The sequence below is a fragment of the Eurytemora carolleeae genome, unplaced genomic scaffold, assembly GCF_000591075.1.
Source record: "Eurytemora carolleeae unplaced genomic scaffold, Eaff_2.0 scaffold424, whole genome shotgun sequence".
NCBI classification, from domain to species: Eukaryota; Metazoa; Arthropoda; class Copepoda; order Calanoida; family Temoridae; genus Eurytemora; species Eurytemora carolleeae.
In genome coordinates this window covers 117,515-138,254 of record NW_019396546.1, presented here as the reverse complement: position 1 = coordinate 138,254, position 20,740 = coordinate 117,515, and the positions used below count along the sequence as shown (strand labels likewise).

At 34.9% G+C, this 20,740-nt stretch overlaps 3 protein-coding genes across 5 annotated transcripts; 2 read left to right on the top strand and 1 right to left on the bottom strand.

Moving 5' to 3' along the window:
- Positions 1-1,323: 1,323 nt before the first annotated feature.
- On the top strand, positions 1,324-5,571 carry LOC111705263 (uncharacterized). Of its 3 annotated transcripts, none has more exons than XR_002765974.1 (4): positions 1,324-1,410; positions 2,265-3,566; positions 3,874-5,262; positions 5,303-5,571. XR_002765974.1 is itself a non-coding variant. In XM_023477767.1 (4 exons), the coding sequence occupies exons 2-4, from the start codon at positions 2,293-2,295 to the stop codon at positions 3,986-3,988; spliced, it is 1,353 nt and encodes a 450-aa protein (XP_023333535.1). In that variant the 5' UTR covers positions 1,324-1,410; positions 2,265-2,292; the 3' UTR covers positions 3,989-5,571. The 3 variants fall into 3 exon arrangements, 2 of the variants coding, with proteins under 2 accessions (XP_023333535.1, XP_023333534.1); XM_023477767.1 differs by having other exon boundaries at positions 3,874-3,935; positions 3,972-5,571; XM_023477766.1 differs by lacking the exon at positions 1,324-1,410 and adding an exon at positions 1,546-1,683 and having other exon boundaries at positions 3,874-5,571.
- Positions 5,572-12,140: 6,569 nt separating this feature from the next.
- On the top strand, positions 12,141-20,328 carry LOC111705254 (chloride intracellular channel protein 6). The gene is made up of 9 exons (XM_023477753.1): positions 12,141-12,213; positions 12,279-12,640; positions 12,700-13,280; positions 14,036-14,060; positions 14,259-14,313; positions 17,601-17,671; positions 18,749-18,892; positions 19,286-19,473; positions 20,113-20,328. The coding sequence occupies exons 1-9, from the start codon at positions 12,141-12,143 to the stop codon at positions 20,198-20,200; spliced, it is 1,587 nt and encodes a 528-aa protein (XP_023333521.1). The 3' UTR covers positions 20,201-20,328.
- On the bottom strand, positions 15,212-16,779 carry LOC111705262 (uncharacterized). The gene has a single exon (XM_023477765.1). The coding sequence runs from the start codon at positions 16,688-16,690 to the stop codon at positions 15,464-15,466; it is 1,227 nt and encodes a 408-aa protein (XP_023333533.1). The 5' UTR covers positions 16,691-16,779; the 3' UTR covers positions 15,212-15,463.
- Positions 20,329-20,740: the final 412 nt, after the last annotated feature.

The window sequence follows — 20,740 nt, the reverse complement described above, 5'->3', positions numbered from 1 at the left end:
TAATTAAAAAAAATTATATGCTTTTAATTCGATTCTTTTTTATTCCACGGTCAACGCCGGGTACTTTAACTAGTATCGCTCGTATCTATTAAATAAATATATGTTGTTCTTTGGTAATTTGTAATTGTGGTCCTGTACTTTACTAATCAATATATATCTAGCTTGCCTATCTGTTTCTTTGTTTATATCCAATAAACGTCAAAACGGCTGAGCCGATCTGGCAAAACTGTTTTACGGCAGTTTAATAGTCAGTCTTTGACTAATTTTGTCTGGGAAAAAGGCCAATATTGATAATTTTTAAAACACCAATTTAAACAGAAAATTCCGCAAAATTTTTTTTAATCTCCGGAGAAAAAGGTGACTTACAGATTTTAAAAAAAATTGTTGATACCTTCATAAATCTTTGAAACAATGAATAGAAAAGAAATCTTCTGACCAATGTGTCCGACCTAACCTTATTCAAAGCTTAAATAGCCTGCAGACATTATTTCAAGAGCCATTTACCAGATTAAAAACTTTGATATATAATTTCTCATTTTGATGTCACAAAATTTCACAACCCTATATTTGATGGCACTGTAATGTTAGTAATTTTATTAATTTTTGTGCAATGTTACTAAAAACTTTAAATATGTTTCAATACTGAAATCATGAAAAATTTAATTCTTAAGATAGGAAAGGGTCATAATCAATTACTTACGTAGTGTTGGTTAAAACTTAAAATCCGCAGTAAACTTTTAAGTTGGTCTTAAGAAAAGGGGGAACAAAAGATACTCTTAACCCCCCCCCCCTTTTCCGAAAGGGGGGTCTTCGATCAATTGACCCACCTCCAGTATCCGTGGACAAAGATCCCTCCAGGGCGTATAGGAATTTGTCCAGGGGCTTAAAATTGGACTTTTTATGTTCGACATCGGCATGTCGGAGACTAAATGTTTGCAGAGGCACCTCCTGTGTAGCATATACGCCTATCTGATACCTCCCCTAAAAAAAACAATTATACACATATATATATATATATATGATAAATGTAATTAAGAATTTCTATTTATATGCGCCTGCCGAGTCTGCCCGAATATCCCTAATGCTTGAAAAAGAAAGCAGGCACGGATCGATACCTTGTGACGTAATACGCTTGAAAATATGTACGCATGCGTCAAAACTGCGTCGTATTTTAGGGTGTATCAAAACTTAACACTTAATAGCGCCAAAAATATAATTAAACAAATAAATGAATCTAAATTTTTAATGTGATTTGTAAGTTATTCCTTTAATTTACGATCTTAAAAAAAAAAAATTTTATTTTGGGCGCGCCCATTGCTTTGTTATGACAGCTCCAGCTCTTGCGGAGTTGCGCAGAACTATTAGTTGTGTTTACACTGGGAATATTGACGGACAATTCTTTGCGTAAAGGTAAACAAACCCTTGGATTTTCCTGCAGTACACACTCATATACGCATTGTACAATACATTTTTGTTTACAGAAAAGTTAGTGAAATTATCCGACAATTTTAAACATCAATTTTATAGTGTTTACTGCGTAGGAGTACAAGATTTAGGGTATTACGCAGTTATATACGATATGCAATATATGACGCTTCTTGCGGCATCATTGTTTGCGGGGTAATATTGGCAATGCAATCATCAAACCTGGGTGTATTAGTGAATTATGAGAGCTACATAAAAGTAAAACAACTCTTTTTTAACGATCATAACATAGAGAAAGAGTAACTATACAATATACTGCAATGCAAAATATAATACAGGTTGAAAGGATGAGACTGTAAAGACGACTGGAAACCAAGGGCGTATGCATGGGGGGGCAAGGGGGTAGTGACCCCCCTAGACCTGTTAAGGGGGGGGCGTAGCCTGATCGTCTAGAAGCCAAACATTTTGAATTTACAGTTCAAATTTTGCCCCCACCTTGGAGCTTCTAAGGGGGGGCAAAGGAAAAATTTTTGCCCCCCCCCCCCTTAGATTTTATTTTGTATATGCCCTTGCTTGAAACTCTCAAAATAAGACGATTTCTAGGTTGAATTAAATCCTTTGCCTTGAACATAGTCTATTATAACGGCTTATTTAATGCCTTGGCAAGCCTGTTTACAGTGGCAGGGAGTTAGAAATATAAGGAATGCAGACAGTGTAAATTTCATACAATCGTCTCCGAAGTTTCATCCTTTGTGGTAAACCCTGTACCTACATATATTGAGTTAACATAAGAAAAGATTTAAACCATATAAAGTATAATCTATTTGTATTTATTTTAGTTTGCATAATTAGTTAAGAAGACTCAAGATGTCCGGAATGTTATGGGAAGCAGACAAGCAGCCGAATATCTGCGAAGCAGCTTCAGGATTCACCTTCTCTACCATCAATCTACTGATCGCTATCCCTATGTTCCTCTTGGATCTTGTGATCACCACTCTCTCATCCATCCTCTCCCTTACCTACCTCGCCCTCAACCCCCTGCTGGAGTACAGTCTGGAGTTCCTGGGAGTTGTGTGTGAACTTCTGGGAATAGATTCAGTTCCCTCGAACTTGAGTATAGTTATGAGCCTGCTAGCCTGTGGTCTGGTGTATAGAGTATACCAGGAGGTTGGACCTAGTTCCGGGGGCTCCTGGCAGCAGGTTCTCAGTAAACTTATCTACTATTCAACCTGTGTTCTCTGGTTTATGACGGTACTCCAGGTCACAAGGTTTGAAGCTGCATCTTCTCCAGAGTTGATTTATATTTATTTCGCTGTATCTGCTGCCTCTGAGATGTTGAATCTCTTCTTCAAGGAGTTAAATATGTTCAGGCATGATGTGAACAAGAGTGAGGTTCAGGTCTCGGGAGAGAAGTACGCCGACATGATCAAATATGAAAGCTTTTGGTTTCTACTTCTCTCTGCGTTTGGAGTTCCAACCTTAACCCAGGAGGATTCTGCTTCTCAATATATTTTCCTAGTTCCGGTTTTAGCTTTTGTTCTTATGCTCCGGGATGTTCAGAAAGCTGCTCCCCAACAACCTACTATGAATGGAGCTACTGTTAAAGAAACAGTTCTTGATAATGTGTCCGAACCAGTTGAACCGATTGAAGTAGAGAAACCAGTAGAAGAACCTAAAGCTGAAACTATTATTGAAGAACCAGCAGCCAAAGAGTTTGATACAGCAGCAGAGACTGAAACTGAACCTGAACCTGTCATTCCAGTTGTTCCTAGTGCAGAACCCGAGGAACCTGCTGCTGATGCCCCAGATTCTATGAATGTAACTAAAGTTGAAGCAAAGGATGATCTTGTTGTTGCTAAACTGGTTTGTATGCTGACCAGCCTGGTCGGAAACCTGGTGAACAAGGTTAAAGTTGTGTTCAACCCTGTCATGAACCTGACAGTGAAGTGTGTTGGTATTGTGAGTAATCTACCCTGGTGTGCATGCATAACCACGACCATTAACAATGGCTCATTCATCCTCGCTGCCCTCGCCTGGTTCCAGATGACAGGGAACCAGCTCTCTCTTCTCCTCCCTCTCCTCTCCCTCATACTACCCGCCCTTATAGAGCAGGTTGGAACCAGGATACCATCTCCTTACAGGTAATTCATCAATATTATAGTTCAGAGGGTTTGCTACGTCAATTATATCATCGCATTTAAACTTACATTCCACTTAGCTCAACTTAATAAATTACATTTTGATACCATCTGCTTACTTTGATTTTTTTAACCACTACGTTTAAAACATTTAAATTTTACAAGTTAAAACAGTATAAATAATAATGAAGCTGTAACGAAAATATAATTTTTAAATCACTTTTCCAATTTATCAAATATTTTAAAATATTTAGTAAATGTATTATTTCATTATTAATAAATACGTAAATTGATTTTATTTCTATTTCAGAGGATTGGCAAAAGAAGTTGTTTTCGCTGGAACAGTTCTAACAGAGTACGCTCTCGTCACAGGGAGTTTAATCCTCTAATGTGGAAAAATCTGTACAGGGAGTTTAATCCTCTAACATGGAATATTCTGTACAGGGAGTTTAATCCTCTAACATGGAATATTCTGTACAGGGAGCTTAATCCTCTAACATGGAATATTCTGTACAGGGAGTATAATCCTCTAAATATGGAATATTCTGTACAAAGAGTTTAATCCTCTAACATGGAATAGTCTGTACAAGGAGTTTAATCCTCTGAACATGGAATATTCTGTACAGGGAGTATAATCCTCTAAATATGGAATATTCTGTACATGGAGTTTAATCCTCTAAATATGGAATATTCTGTACAGGGAGTTTAATCCTCTAAATATGGAATATTCTGTACAGGGAGTTTAATCTTCTAACATGGAATATTCTGTACAGGGAGTTTAATCCTCAAAATATGGAATATTCTGTACAAGGAGTTTAATCCTCTGAACCTGAAAAACTTTAAACAAAGAGTTTAATTTTGTTTTAAAAACTCTAATGACAAGGAGAAATTTTTGAGTCTGCTACAATTCTCTATTGCTCTAAAGTCTTAGACTGCATCTGTATCAAAGTACAAAAATTATCTAATCAAAATATATTTACCCATTGATTGACATTATGTATAGTTGAAAATATCTTAGAAAATCGCAAACTAACTTAAGTAATGAAATCTGAAAATAAAATTTAATTTCAGATCAAATTCTCCGAAAGTATTGCGATATTTTTCTATGATGTTCCAATTATGTAACGGCTTTAAATGCCTTTTATGCTATCAGTACCTTCACCTAATAAGATGAATCTACTTCTGTAGAAAACCAAATACGTCTTTCTCTAAACAATTATCAGTTATGACAAAGAATATTAATTATTTTCAAGATTTATTCAAAATTTTTTTAGTTCATATAATTTGTTCACAAACATTGATAATGAATATTCTTCATGATTTTTTAATTCTCCTGCCAAAAAGTAACAAATATTTTTAGATCTCTTATCTTCTAATAATCTCTGAAAGTACAAAGTAAAGTCTAACCATTAAACCAAAGTATGTTTTGAAACACTACAAAGTATGCAACAAAAAGTACAAATTTTTCATCGTATATAAAAAATGTATTAAAAATGCTCAGTTTCTTGTTTATAGTTTTCAAAAAAGTTAAATGTAGTCTAGTATTTTGAGATCTATCACATTTTTTTTTAAATCAACTCATATCAAGATGAGTTTATTTCAATCTTTGACTTTTTTTATTAATGAAAGTCCGCAGGATTTATGTTATTCATGATAGTTGTTACTCCATAAGTGTGTTTGTCAAGATGATTGAAATTAGGTCAGAATAGTTCAGTTTAGGTCAGAATAGTCCAGGTTAGGTCAGAATAGTTCAGTTTAGGTCAGAATAGTTCAGGTTAGGTCAGAATAGTTCAGGTTAGGTCAGAATAGTTCAGGCTAGGTCACGAAAAAAAAGTTCAGGTTAGACCATGTTAGAAGAGAAACGTGCTGACTGCTGATCAAATGGAAAAGATAGGGATAGATATTGTTGGTTTGCTAAAAATTAAGCATAGCATAAATTTCTGCGATACATCTTAATTCTCATTAAATATTGTATGAATTTTTTTAAATAAACGATTTTTAAAAAGCACAAACGATTAAAATATTTTAGCGTGTAAGGATTGGAGAACTGTTTTTTAATTATTTACAACTACTTTACAGGGAAGTTAAGGGAACCCATGGCTAAGTCAAATTTTTATATTCCCGAAAAAGTAGTTGAACACAATTTTATCGTTTTTGAGATGAAAATGCAAGAATTTTTTGAAAAAAACTTCGCAGAGCGGGTCGTTATTTTACTTAATTGTCCCAAGGTACGTAATGTAACCTAACATCCCTCTGATGGGGGAATCATAGGTCGGGTATGTTGGTATAAAGGTGGTAAAATTAAATAAAAAGCCATTTTAAAAGAACAAGTGAGCGTGAAATTTTTAAATTGACTTTACTTAAGTTGACTTGAAATGACGTCGGTAAGATTTTTTTCTTTGCCGTTATTGTGCTTTAACTGTTACCGGAGCAATTAAGAATTTCGTTAATGTTTTTTATATATTATTTGAAACCAAAATTGTTGAAATCTGAACACAAATTCTTTAGATCTCCCTCAACGTCGAAAACACAAGAAAAGACAGATCACTTTTTGGAATGGCCAGAAAAAAAACTAAGGGTATTTTGTGATTATTAATTCAAGAATTTTACTCCTAATAAAGGTATTACGAATTACAGCCGAAATGTATTTCAACGATCAAAGACGAAATTCAAGTCGTCTTTAAACAGTGATGTTTCGTAGGACACCCTGTTTCTTCTTATTTTGATATTAATGTGTTATTACTGTTAAATTCTGAACTGCAATTTGTTGTTTTTTCAATTTAAAGATTAAGAGTTAAGATATAAAACACAATAGGCCAAAGAAATTAACAATTAGCTCGTTAATTAGTTTTATTTCATTTCATTTATTAATCATAATAATTAACTATAAATTACTTCGAATCCTTTAAATAAAAAGACATGAATAATAAATGGTTTGAACACTTTTAATTGAAAGTTTAAAACCTGGACTACCAAATATATACATCAACCTCTAACATACACACGTAACAGGATTATATAGAAACTAGAAAGTCTAGTATTCATGTAACCCTGGATCCATGTTACCATGACCTGGACACCTTGGAAATCAAAACATTAGATCATCAAACCAAACCTTTAGCTTTCAGTAATTCGTTTTACATGAAGTAGGATATATTATGTAAACCCATACTTAGAAATAATTATTTATTTTTCATTAAATTAAACATAAAACTCAACTTAAAGCTTACAGTTTTTATTCAACCAAAAACTTATCTTGAAAGAAACTCGAGTTGATTTATCTAAAAGATATATGATACAATAATCTTTATCTTCTAACTAACTCCGGTGTTTTCATCCAGACAGGACCAAATTTTACAGACAGAATTATTGCAACCCAAACCTAATCATCTGGTTTTAATCCAACCAAAACCTAATTCTTTAATTTTTATCCATGCTCAAACTTAATCCTATACCTTCAATCAAACCAAAACCTTGGATTTTAATCGTTTGGTTTTAATCCGACCCAAACCAAATCTTTTGGTTTGATCCAACCCAAACCTAATCCTTTGATTTTTATCCAACCCAAACCTAATCCTTTAGTTTGTATCTAACCCAAACCTAATCCTTTGGTTTGATCCAACCCAAATCTAAACCTTTGGTTTGTATCTAACCCAAACCTAATCATTTGGTTTGATAAAACCCAATCCTAATCCTTTAGTTTGTATCTAACCCAAACCTAATCCTTTGGTTTGATCCAACCTAAACCTAATCCTTTGGTTTTGATCCAAACTAAACCTAATCTTTAAGTTTTAACCGACCCAAACCTAATCCTTTGGTTTTTATCAAACCAAACCCCAATCCTTTGGTGTTGATCCAACTCAAACCTAATCTTTTGGGATTTATTCAACCAAACAAATCACCATCGGGTTTCTTCAGACATAAACAAAATAGCTTTTCTTATCATTATTTTAGTTAGAAAATGTTAAGAATTCTATGGTTAGTAGTTGTTCTGAGTTTAATGGGAATTATCCGTGGAAAGCCCCCGGACCAGAGTATGGTAAAAATTAGAAAACTATAGTTTCTGATCTAATGTAATAATCTTAATAATGTCGGTTTTAAGAAATAGATTTTATGATTACATTAACTTGGCCCAGTTTTTGTTCGTAAATAAAGGAATTGATTAATCTTCTAATAAATCATACTTTAATTTTCTTATCGTTTCTATCCTGGTGCTTTAGACCTTTGATAACTCAAACGTTGTATTCTGTATCAAATAATGGGCAAATTTAGGAAAAAAGGAAAATTAAAGTTTGATCTCGATATCCACAATAGATAAGTTTCCAGCTCAGCTCCTTTAAAGCGTTAAAAGCTTGAATAACTTTTAAAGAATTAACAAAAAAATATTGGGCTAAAAGAAATTTCGAACCAATAACATTCCCGACCTGTTGGATCAACTCCTGATATTTATATTCTAGGTTTCTCCGACCTGTTGGATCAACTCCTGATATATATATTCTAGGTTTCCCTGACCTGTTGGATGAACTCCTGATATTTATATTCTAGGATTCCCTGACCTGTTGCATGAACTCCTGATATTTATATTCTAGGATTCCCCGACCTATTGGATGAACTCCTGATATTTATATTCTAGGTTTCCCCGACCTGTGAACTCCTGATATTTATATTCTAGGTTTCCCCGACCTGTTGCATGAACTCCTGATATTTATATTCTAGGTTTCCCCGACCTATTGGATGAACTCCTGATATTTATATTCTAGGTTTCCCCGACCTGTTGGATGAACTCCTGATATTTATATTCTAGGATTCCCCGACCTATTGGATGAACTCCTGATATTTATATTCTAGGTTTCTCCGACCTGTTGGATGAACTCCTAATATTTATATTCTAGGTTTCCCCGACCTGTTGGATGAACTCCTGGTATTTATATTCTAGGTTTCCCCGACCTGTTGGATAAACTTCTGATATAATTATATTCTAGATTTCCCCGACCTATTGGATGAACTCCTAATATTTATATTCTAGGTTTCCCCTACCTAATGGATGAACTCTTGATATTCATTTTCTAGGTTTCCCCGACCTATTGGATGAACTCCTGATATTTATATTCTAGGTTTCCCCGACCTGTTGGATGAACTCCTGATATTTATATTCTAGGTTTCCCCGACTTGTTGGACGAACTCCTGATATTCATGTTCTAGGTTTCCCCGACCTATTGGGTGAACTCCTGATATTTATATTCTAGGTTTCCCCGACCTGTTGGATGAACTCCTGATATTCATGTTCTAGGTTTCCCCGACCTATTGGGTGAACTCCTGATATTTATATTCTAGGTTTCCCTGACCTGTTGGATTAACTTCTGATAATCATTTTCTAGGTTTCCCCGACCTGTTGGATGAACTCCTAATATTTATATTCTAGGTTTCCCCGACCTATTGGATGAACTCCTGATATTTATATTCTAGGATTCCCTGACCTGTTGCATGAACTCCTGATATATATATTCTAGGTTTCCCCGACCTGTTGGATGAACTCCTGTATTCATATTCTAGGCTTCCCCGACCTATTGGATGAACTCCTGATATTTGTATTCTAGGTTTCCCCGACCTGTTGCATGAACTCCTGGTATTTATATTCTAGGTTTCCCCGACCTGTTGGATGAACTCCTATTGGATGAACTCCTGATATTTATATTCTAGGTTTCCCCGACCTGCTGGATGAACTCCGGATATTTATATTCTAGGTATCCCCAACCAGTTGCATGAACTCCTTATATTTATATTCTAGGTTTCCCCGACCTGTTGGAAGAACTCCTGATATTTATATTCTAGGTTCCCCTGACCTGTTGGATGAACTCCTGATATTTATATTCTAGGTTTCCCCGACCTGTTGGATGAACTCCTCATATTCATTTTCTAGGCTTCCCCGACCTGTTGGATCAACTCCTGATATTTATATTCTAGGTTTCCCCGACCTGTTGGATGAACTCCTGATATTTATATTCTAGGTTTCCCCGACCTGTTGGATGAACTCCTATTGGATGAACTCTTGATATTTATATTCTAGGTTTCCCCGACCTGTTGGATGAACTCCTATCCTGATAATACATGCATGTGTTTCCTTGACCACTGTCTACAAGTTGCAAGGTTCGTAAAGTGGTTGTCAGAATAATGTGGAATATCAGGTGTATCTGAAATCAATTAACTACTTCCATAGCAAATATTTGTGTGCTTTTAATAACGAAAATGCCCTTTTTCTAAAAATAACTAGGGATCAGAAAGACGAGATTTAAGTGTTTTTGAGAATGTTTTAAAGCAAATAATTTGACCAATTTTAGCTTTAAAACCAACTTAGTGAAATAGGGCCTGTGTACACTGCACAACTTGTGTCTAACAGTCGTCTTCCCATTCAACTGTTAAATGGGTCCCACTGACGGTATTTTAAGAAAATTTGACGCTATTTAGAATGCTTTATGGAGAAGAAAATGGGTTTCCAGAACTATCTACAGAAGCACCATCTGCTACTACAGTAAGAACCGGAAAACAGTGGAATCCCCGTCGTCTTCTTTTTCTTTTAATTGTTAAATGTTTCTAAGAGTTTCGAAATTTGCAAATTCTAAACCATTGCCTTGAACATTTTTGAAGATAAATCAGCTGCAATAAATGCGAACTACGAAAAAAGTGAATGAAAGAACAGTTTTCTGGTTCTCATTAATTTGAATTTTCGGAGAGTAATTGACATCCCTTTGGAAAGAACTGGCTTCTCCTTTTAATATGGACCTGCAAGAATAAATGTATCGATTAGCGGGATTTTATGGGAATTGTTGCATACCAGAAAGCAAGCCTTTTATTAAGAAATATTCTACTCAGAGACCGATTACTTTACCAAAAAAACTCATGATATCTTTAGAGAAAATAATCAAGTGACTGATCCACAAATTGCACTTTTCAAAATGTACATTATAATATACAAAGTGTCCAAAAAAACATGGTAATCAAAAAGAGATGACTACAGGTCTTTGTTTTCGATTTGATCTGTTAACCTAACAAATACCAACCCTACTCTCTATCACTAGAATTACACCATTTTCTTCTCAATATATTTCGCCAAAAACTTTGGCATCATCAGGAGTTCGTCCTATAATATTACAATATATAAGCGAAAAAAAAAATTTACAATAAATATATAAAATAAATAATAAAAACAATACAACTTCAATAAACAAAGCACAGTACAAGAATTATTTTAATCTTTACAATAAGGAATTTTTCGAAATCAATAATGTCAAAACACATAAAACTTAAAATGACAAGAAAAAAACTAGAAAACCGTACCTTACTCGTTTGGAGAGTATTGAATGTCTGGAAAGGGATTGACTAGTTAATGGGCGTATGCGGTGGGGTGGGGGGAGTGGGTGTTGAAGGGGGTAGAATTCGTCCACAAAATTGTCAAATACTTGAATTCTATCAACACTGTAAGGTACTGTTGGTAATACATAAAAATACAGATTAAAACAAACATGATTAATTTTTTTTGAAGATTGCAATTAGCATTATGTTTTCTTGTTCAGTCCTGATCTCACTGAGTTGAATTTCTGGATGTAATGTAGTATGATTCCCTGACTTTGCTGACCATGCTGTCCCTGGACCTGATCTTCTCTATGGGAATGAAGGATACATCTGCATAGGAGTGGCCAGGGGCATGAAAGTAAACACCTACAGGGGCGTGGGTATTTTTGTCCTAGCTGTGTAAGGGTGCCTTTGTGACCCCTCAGCCTTTCTTTAGCCTCCTTCCCTGTCTCTCATATATATTGTGGATGGGTAGGACAAACTCGGCGTCCTCTCCTACATGTAATCATATATAGCATATTTGAGGAGGAGCAGGTCAGCTTATCCTTAATCCTCATCTTTTCTCCAGTAGCAGAGCTTAACCACCTCTTCAACAGTATTCTCTTCCATCTGTTCACATACTGGGCAGCGAGATTTATTACAGGGTTTAAACCCAACCTTATCTCTTCTTTCCCTTGTGAATCTCTGTCTTCCTGGAAGTTTAGACTTAACCTAGAGATCCTTTAAATTCTCCACTCTCTGGTAGCATACCATAGGAGAAGAGGCTGAAGAGGATGATCTTAGTGTTTCAGAACACCTAGGCAGTCTAGGGTCATATTTGACAATAAACCTGGTTCTATCATTCTCTGCTCTGCTGTTAAAAGTATTAAGTAAACCTCTAATGTACATAACGGTTTAAAAATATAAGATTTTAACAGCTATCTATGTCAGGAAAACAACAAAGTAGTTGCACCCCCCCCCCCCGGTCAGCTTCAGAAACAATATAAAAGAACATTCCTAAAAGTTGCCAGTCAAAAAAAGAGATTGGATACAAAATACCTATTGTCAAAACACCTAATATCAAAACACATTTAAGGCACAATACACCTAATGATACATTTGAAAATCTGCTCTTGGGAAATCACAATTTTAACTTGGAACAATATATACAAATATGTATAATGTTCCACTAATATATAAAAACACAATTTCCAAAACGAACCTTTTTATATTACTAATATTTGGCAGATGGCCGAGGATGAATCTACAATTGATTTGGAAGAAATATTTCGAATAATGTTTTCCAACGGTCCTGACACAGGTCAACAAATTTATATTTTTAAAACAAACACAATGGTCCTCAAAATTTATTTTATTTTATTATAGATCCTCCGACAGGTTCAACAGATTCAGCAGGTTTAACAGATTCAGCAGGTTTAACAGATTCAGCAGGTTCAACAGATTCAGCAGGTTCAACATATTCAGCAGGTTCAACAGATTCAGGAGGTTCAACAGATTCCGCAGCTTCAACAGATACAGCAGGTTCAATAGATTTGGCAGGTTCAACAGATTCAGCAGGTACAGCAGATTCTGCAGGTTTAACAGGTTCCGCAGGTTCAACAGATTCAGCAGGTTCAACAGATTCAGCAGGTTCAACAGATTCAGAATCAGATGCAACTGTCTTTGCTGATTCGGATTATTCAACAGATTCTTCTGCTTCAACAGATATATCCGATTCAACAGGTTCAGTAGGTTCGTCTGATTTAACAGGTTCAACAGATTCAGTAGGTTCATCCGATTCGGCAAGTTCAACAAATTCAGCAGGTTCAACAGATTCAACAGGTTCAACAGATTCAGCAGGTTCAACAGATTCAGCAGGTTCAACAGATTCACAGTATCAGCAGGTTCAACAGATTCAGCAGGTTCAACAGATTCAGCAGGTTCAACAGATTCAGCAGGTTCAACAGATTCAGCAGGTTCAACAGATTCAGCAGGTTCAACAGATTCAGCAGGTTCAACAGATTCAGCAGGTTCAACAGTATCAGCAGGTTCAACAGATTCAGCAGGTTCAACAGATTCAGCAGGTTCATCTGATTCATCAGGTTTAACAGATTCAGCAGGTTCAACAGATTCAGCAGGTTCAACAGATTCAACAGGTTCATCTGATTCATCAGGTTTAACAGATTCAGCAGGTTCATCTGATTCAACAGATTCTGGTGGTTCGGTGAATTCAGGGGATTTGTCAACGGTTTCCACAACTAACCCAGCTGAAGAGGAAACCAACCCAACCACAGAAAATATAATGATATTAGTTCCAACAACGTTCAGTAAAGTTGGTCCTTTTGGGGTTCAGATAACTGATAACAAAGTGGGACTATGTGATTGCAGGTATAATAAAAAAATAAAAATAAAAATAAAAACAACAAGAGAAGGTTAAAGTTAAGGATAAAAAAAATTGGTTATGTCCCATAGTTCTTCTCTAATATAAGTTAAATATAAGCTTTTAAAATTTTACAATTTAAAAGATTAAAGGAATCTCATGACACGTACTTGAAAAACCTTTTGACAAATGTTACATATACGTTATATAATCCATAAAATGATATAAATAAATGGTTACCTACAAAGGATGATACTTTGGAGAATTTATTTAATCTTTTTGTTTGCTTGAAAGGTTTCATGCACCTGTTAACGTTTTGTTGTCAAATCATTTAGTTTCCCCTTTAAAATAGTATATAATAAATATCGTCATTTAAACCTCATCCTTTGTGGGTAACCCTGTTTGTGGTGTATGCAAACTACTTCATTTTTCTTTATCAGACATTATTTTGAAAAGAAAAGGGGAAAATCGCAATATTTTAAAATTTAAAAGTATGTATGTTTAAAGTTTCAGGGTAGATTATTTTTTATCCTTTATCCTAAAGTGTCTCTTTTCAAGTGGAGATATAATGTTTACAGATTTTTAAAGGAATTTTATGGAACTATCTAGCGTTCTATTGTTTGCAATAAGAATTCAATCTTTAAAAAAGAAGCTATTTTTCCAGCATTATGCGATGACACTTTCTATTTAATATTTTTATAAGGAGTTTTCCATCGTCTATGCCCAACATTCTGTTTAGTTACATTATTAATTTTTTACAAAGATCTGAACTGCCAGAACAGCTGAAGGTTAAACTGATGATAGATATGCTCTGTACCCCACTATACGGAGATCAAAGGACAGGTAAATAGAAAAGCTGAAGGGTAAACTGATAATAGATATGCTCTGGATCCCGCTATACGGAGATCAAAGGACAGGTAAAAAGAACAGCTGAAAGGTAAACTGATGATAGAAATTATGTACGGAGGTAAATAGAACAGCTGAAGGTTAAACTGATGATAGATATGCTCTGGATCCCGTTATACGGAGATCAAAGGACAGGTAAATAGAACAGCTGAAGGGTAAACTGATGATAGATATGCTCTGAACCCCACTATACGGAGATCAAAGGACAGGTAAATAGAACAGCTGAAGGTTAAACTGATGATAGATATGCTCTGAACCCCACTATACGGAGATCAAAGGACAGGTAAATAGAACAGCTGAAGGTTAAACTGATGATAGATATAATCTGAACCCCACTATACGGAGATCAAAGGACAGGTAAATAGAACAGCTGAAGGTTAAACTGATGATAGATATGCTCTGGACCCCACTATACGGAGATCAAAGGACAGGTAAATAGAACAGCTGAAAAACTGATGATAGATATGCTCTGGGTCCCACTATACGGAGATCAAAGGACAGGTAAATAGAACAGCTGAAGGTTAAACTGATAATAGATATGCTCTGAACCCCACTATACGGAGATCAAAGGACAGGTAAATAGAACAGCTGAAGGGTAAACTGATGATAGATATGCTCTCCCACTATACGGAGATCAAAGGACAGGTAAATAGAACAGCTGAAGGTTAAACTGATGATAGATATGCTCTGGATCCCGCTATACAGAGATCAAAGTACTGGTAAAAAGAACAGCTGAAAGGTAAACTGATGATAGATATGCTCTGGAACCTTTTATACAGAGATCAAAGGACAGGTAAATAGAAAAGCTGAAGGGTAAACTGATGATAGATATGCTCTGGACCCCATAATACAGAGATCAAAGGAAAGGTAAATAGAAAAGCTGAAGGGTAAACTGATGATAGATATGCTCTGGACCCCGCTATACGGAGATCAAAGGAAAGGTAAATAGAACAGCTGAAGGGTAAACTGACGATAAATATGTTCTGGACCCCGCTAAACGGAGATCAAAGGACAGGTAAATAGAACAACTGAAGGTTAAATTGATGATAGATATGCTCTGGACTCTACTATACGGAGATTAAAGGTCAGTTAATTAAATAGAACAGCTCAAGGTTTATATGATAATCGACATGAATTGCACTACGCTAAACGGAGATCATTTGTTGCAAAAATAAGTATAACTCATAAATTTATTCTCTATTACACAGTACAATTACTGATAATCTAGCTTTTCCGATAACGGATGTATTTTTTTCTATCCGTTTAAAGATGATGTTAGTAAAGTCTAACAAGCAATTTGCCAGTATTCGATGCCGAAACCAATATTCGCGTCACTTTCTGGGGTTACGGCTGCAAAGCTATCTGTATGGAAGTGGAGGATATATGGTCGTATCTTGGTACAGACAGTATACTGTTTAGCACCTACAACTCGGAATAAAGGCTTCGAACCATCTCCAGTATTTGATCCAACCCTCTCTACACAATCTAACCTTTGTCCACAATATCTATCTCGACTCACTGAATTCTTAGAAGAAATTCTAAGTTTTTTAGAATCCTGACAAGTTCCTCCAGGAATTGAAATATAATCCGAGGCATCAGCACAGTCCGTCTCCTCTCCTTGTTCATTAGAAACCCTGAACATGGATGTATCAGGGGTTCCACCGCTATAGCAGATATTACAGAATCCACGCTCTGGTCTCATACAAACTGAATAGGACTGGTCAGCTAGTTGAGTTCCCAACCTGGAGTTAAAGTTGAAAGATTCAATATTGCCGTTTATGCCCTTAAAATACTGGAGACATCCGTCCGGGGCCCGGCTCGTATCATCACAGGAGAAATATATTACCCTGATTGTCCACTCCCTGGTTAGAAGGGTTCCTTGACCAAGGTTGAAGGTTGCAAGATTACAAGAGTCTCCAATATCCAGGTACATGTGGTATCCGGAGTTAGTTCCACAAATAGTTGGAGAGGATCTTCCTCCTGGAACTGCAACCTGGAACTTGTCTACTAAGCATTGACCATGAGAGGATAGGTTGGGTTCAAGAACTTTTAAATTACTCTGGGTCTCCGCATCATTCAGTATGAATGAGTCAAAATCTAACCTGACCTGACATATTTGTTTGTTAGGTCTACATAACTGCATAGAGCAGGTGTTCATATCAGAGCTGTATCCAGGACTACTGGAGGAGAAGTAGGTGTAGTTCTTCTCAATTATACCTCCACATCCGGTATCAAAGATACAACAGACTCCATATCCTCCTGCACACACTCCACTGATAACTCCTCCGTAGTCCTCACACTCTCCAGAGGAGTAACAAGTTCCATTCCTAACCTTGTTATCCGTCCAGCATTCGGTATTTGGAAATGAGACAATCTCAAATATAGAAAACTGTCTGGCCTTGCTTGTTGATTTTAGGGTTGAAACTGGCCAGAACCGTCCAGCTGTCAGTAATCCATAAATATTCCATAATAGGAATATCGTTTGTGATCCTAATCCTGGTTTAAGGTTCATTCCAGCTCCTAGCTTCAGATTCAACTGCTATTTTCTGTAGAGAGGGTGAAACCGTTTCTTAGAAACTTAAATCTGAGAAATCTTGTATAATTATTAACTTAGAAACAGGATGCAGAGAATTTGAAAAAAATAAAAGTATATTTACATAAAAATAAGTGGTTTGGTATACAGTATATAATTTTTAACTTTATACACCATAAAACATTTTAAAAAATGAACATTTAAACACCAAAAACCGCGTTTGCAAGCATGTGCACTGTGCATTACTTTCAAGTTACTGTGCTGTACAGAAAAACGTATGTTAAATACTTGGCTTTAAACTCCCTTCCCCTTGATCTAGGAATAACTTTTGATTTTCATTTTTGCCATTTTTCTGAGAGTATTTTTTTGTAAAACATAAATCAAGAAAACCAAAGATCACATAAATTATACTCTATGTAAAAAAATATACAAATGAATTTAGTCTTTGCTACAAACTCTAATTTTCTCACCCCTATATTTTTGCACACTGATTATTTGAATCTTTGATATTTTAAACTTAGATTATTTGATCTAACGATATTCATAGTTTGAAATATCTATGGTCTACTTCATTGTGTTGGAAAGATGTAGGGATAAGAAAATCAGAGTTTGTGGCAAAGACTCATTTACTTTATAGTTTAAAATATCAACGATTATACGATCGACCTCAGGTTGAGTTTTTGTCAAGCGTTCAGTTCCTTTCCTCTGCTTCCAATTTCTTAATTTAAAAAAACCTTTTAAAAGGAATAGGTTTAATGTAACTCATTGGAGCCTGTGAGGTTCGTCAAATATTATGTCTGATTGGTTCAGCCGTTTTGACATTCATTTAATAAAAAAAATATGTATTTAGAAAATACAGATAATCTAGAGATAATGATGATATTCTTAGATCAGTTTGCCGAATTGAAAAGAAGTGTTGAGAAGGAACTCAAACAACTCTTTAACTGGACGGATATACCGGTAATTTAATCATCTCTTTAACTGGAAGGATATACCAGTAATTTAAACATCTCTTTAACTGGACGGATATATCGGTAATTTAAACATCTCTTTAACTGGATGGATATACCGGTAATTTAAACATCTCTTTAACTGGACGGATATACCGGTAATTTAAACAACTCTTTAACTGGACGAATATACCGGTAATTTAAACAACTCTTTAACTGGACGGATATACCGGTAATTTAAACATCTCTTTAACTGGACGGATATACCGGTAATTTAAACATCTCTTTAACTGGACGGATATACCGGTAATTTATGCAACTTCATAAATATTTACTGATTTACAAATTTATTCTCAATTTTAAAAATAATGCCATAAAACAAAGTAATCGAATCTTTGCCACAAACACAACTTCCTATATCTTTGAAACCTAATGGTGTAAACCTATGATATTTCAAACTAAGATTATGGATATTTTTGTATATCACAAGGCCCCCAAAAAGTGTGGAAAAACAAAAATTTGATTTAGAAAATGGTCGTAAAATCCTAAAATTTCATAAGTCGACCATAAAACCTAAAAGTTGCATATTTTTCAAAATGTTTTTCATTCTTTTTGAGACATTTTACTTGTGTAATTCTTACATCTATTAATTATTAGCCTTGGCTTCAACAATTACATAAACTTGAACAATAAATAGCTAGGGAATTGAGTCTTTGCCACAAACTCTGATTTTCTAATCCCTTTGTCTTCGTAACTCACTGTCGTAGACCTTTGAAAGATTTTGATATTTCAAGCTATAAATACTATTAGATATAATAATCCAAGTTTGAAATATCATAGACTAACACAATCAGGTCACAAAGATGTAAGAATAAAAAAGATGAGTTTGTGGCAAAGATTCAATTCCTTTACAAATACTTATTACACTTGTTCGGTTTCATTCCATTTCTGAACCTCCGATCTTGATAAGATTTTAGTAAGTAGAATGAAATCATATATATATATATATATGTGTGTATATATAAACATTTTAACAGTATAATTAGACAAAATTGATATACATTTTTTGACTCGCCTATATTTCTAGATATTACGGAAGATAAACTCTGAATCTTCAAAGTTGGATGAAGGGTTGAATGTAGAGGAGTTCTATCCCTACTATGGATACACTGCACTCAGTCTGAACTTGAACCTATCCGAGTCAAACTCTAACAATAAACTTGCAACAGAGGAAACCAAATATAATAATTCATTATTTCAGTTTAGTTTATTTTATCAAATATAAATATTTATTTATATTTATATGCATTTATCAATTTTTGATTTCTACCAAACTTTCAAACAGTATGGAAACAAAGAGAAGCTGTCAATTAACAGCTTCAATGTGTTAACTTGTAAACTTGTAGTTTAAAAAAGATTGTTAACAATCAAAATTTGATAAAAAAAAGTCTTATTCATTATATTGATATAAAATCGTATAGCATATCAATATTGTCTAGAACTTGTTTGTTCCACACATTACATTCTATAAGTCTCCGTGTTTTTTATTTGTTTTTTTTCATGCATGAAGAAAAACAAAAATCCCCAACATAAAAAATATCTTATACTTGGTTTTGCCTTGCAGTCGGCAATAGTGGAGATACTAGAAAACTATATCAATAACAAGACCGACAAGGTTGAGTTATACTCCGGGTTCTCTAAACATCTGTATGAACCCTATCCTATATCCGTGGAAAGAATCCAACCAGAGAAATATGTTGGTCAACTTACTACAGCATCACCCTTGGAGGAGGATGAACTTGGTGATCTAAGGTAAGAACCCCCCCAACACCCACACACACACTTTTAAGACTGTAAGACTTGCAACTTATCAATAAAAAATATCTTTATATCTTTACAACCTTTTTCTCGAAATTATGCAAAAGTTAATATTAAAAGTGTTTTGATTATTTTATAGTTTATTAACTAGATTTCATACTAAACTGTGTCTATGAAAGTTAACCAAGCTAAACACATCATCATCTTTAATCTCCATTTTCAGCCTCTTTTCTTCAACATAAAATTTGTACAGGCAATAAATAATATACAGGGTGTCCCAAAAAAAATGGGAATTCAGTGACGAATTCGATATCGTCTTTGCTATGAATTAGCATTGTAATACCTAATTTCAAAACCCATAATATTGTTATGTCTGCTAGAGTTTGTTTTATAAAAAGGGTAAAAGACTGTAAAGATGTGTCTATAATGTCTCCGCAAGATGAACAGTGATGACGGACAAGTTTACTCTGTTTGTATACTGCAATTTTCTTGTTTTACTAAGTACAACCGTATGCAATCAAAACATAAACAAACAAAATGTNCCCCCACCAGTCCCTTATCTCTTACCTCTTATTCACGCCCCCTAAATCCCAAACCCCGTTCCCCCAATCCTTCAATTTTCTTGTATTTAAGGTTCCTGTTCCTTCCAATAGGGATCGTAATTCTCCTCATAGGAGTGTTCCTGTTCCTGAAGTCCTGCTACTGTAGACAATGGATTTAAATCAGTATTTTTCAGAAGAAAATAATTTTTTGATTGGGTTTAAAATATAAAACGTTATCATGCTACTATAAATCAAAACTCTTGTACTCTTAGGTTTAAGGAAATAAAATAGAATATTTGTAACTAAACAGAACTTAACAGGAGATAGCGGAAATATAAAAATCAGAGATATGCAGAACGGATTAATTCCTTCTCAATTTTTGAAACAGAGAGTTTATGATCCTATCTTAATTCTTGATACACCAATTTTTCATAACTACCCTGCTAAGTGTGTTCTCACGTCATTCCAATGCATCCTAGCTCAATGTATTCTCCCATCCTACCAATCCATTCTAGCTCAGTGTTTCTCCCATCATTCCATTCCATCCTAACTCTGTTAATTTTTCTAATCTTCCAATGCATCCTAGCTCAGTGCATTCTCTCATTCTTCCAATCCATTCTAGCTCAGTGTTTCTCCCATCATTCCATTCTATCCTTACTCTGTTTATTTTTCTAATCTTCCAATGCATCCTAGCTCAGTGTATTCTCCCATCCTACCAA

What these genes read in the sequence shown, in the direction of transcription:
- LOC111705263 (XM_023477767.1), top strand. Translation starts at nt 2,293, where the DNA reads ATGTCCGGAATGTTATGGGAAGCAGACAAGCAGCCGAATATCTGCGAA. An exon ending in AGGATACCATCTCCTTACAG is followed by an intron (nt 3,567 to 3,873) that starts GTAATTCATCAA and finishes TTTCTATTTCAG; the next exon opens with AGGATTGGCAAAAGAAGTTG.
- LOC111705254 (XM_023477753.1), top strand. Translation starts at nt 12,141, where the DNA reads ATGGCCGAGGATGAATCTACAATTGATTTGGAAGAAATATTTCGAATA. An exon ending in TATCCGATTCAACAGGTTCA is followed by an intron (nt 12,641 to 12,699) that starts GTAGGTTCGTCT and finishes CGATTCGGCAAG; the next exon opens with TTCAACAAATTCAGCAGGTT. An exon ending in AACTGCCAGAACAGCTGAAG is followed by an intron (nt 14,061 to 14,258) that starts GTTAAACTGATG and finishes GAACAGCTGAAG; the next exon opens with GTTAAACTGATGATAGATAT.
- LOC111705262 (XM_023477765.1), bottom strand. Translation starts at nt 16,690, where the DNA reads ATGAACCTTAAACCAGGATTAGGATCACAAACGATATTCCTATTATGG.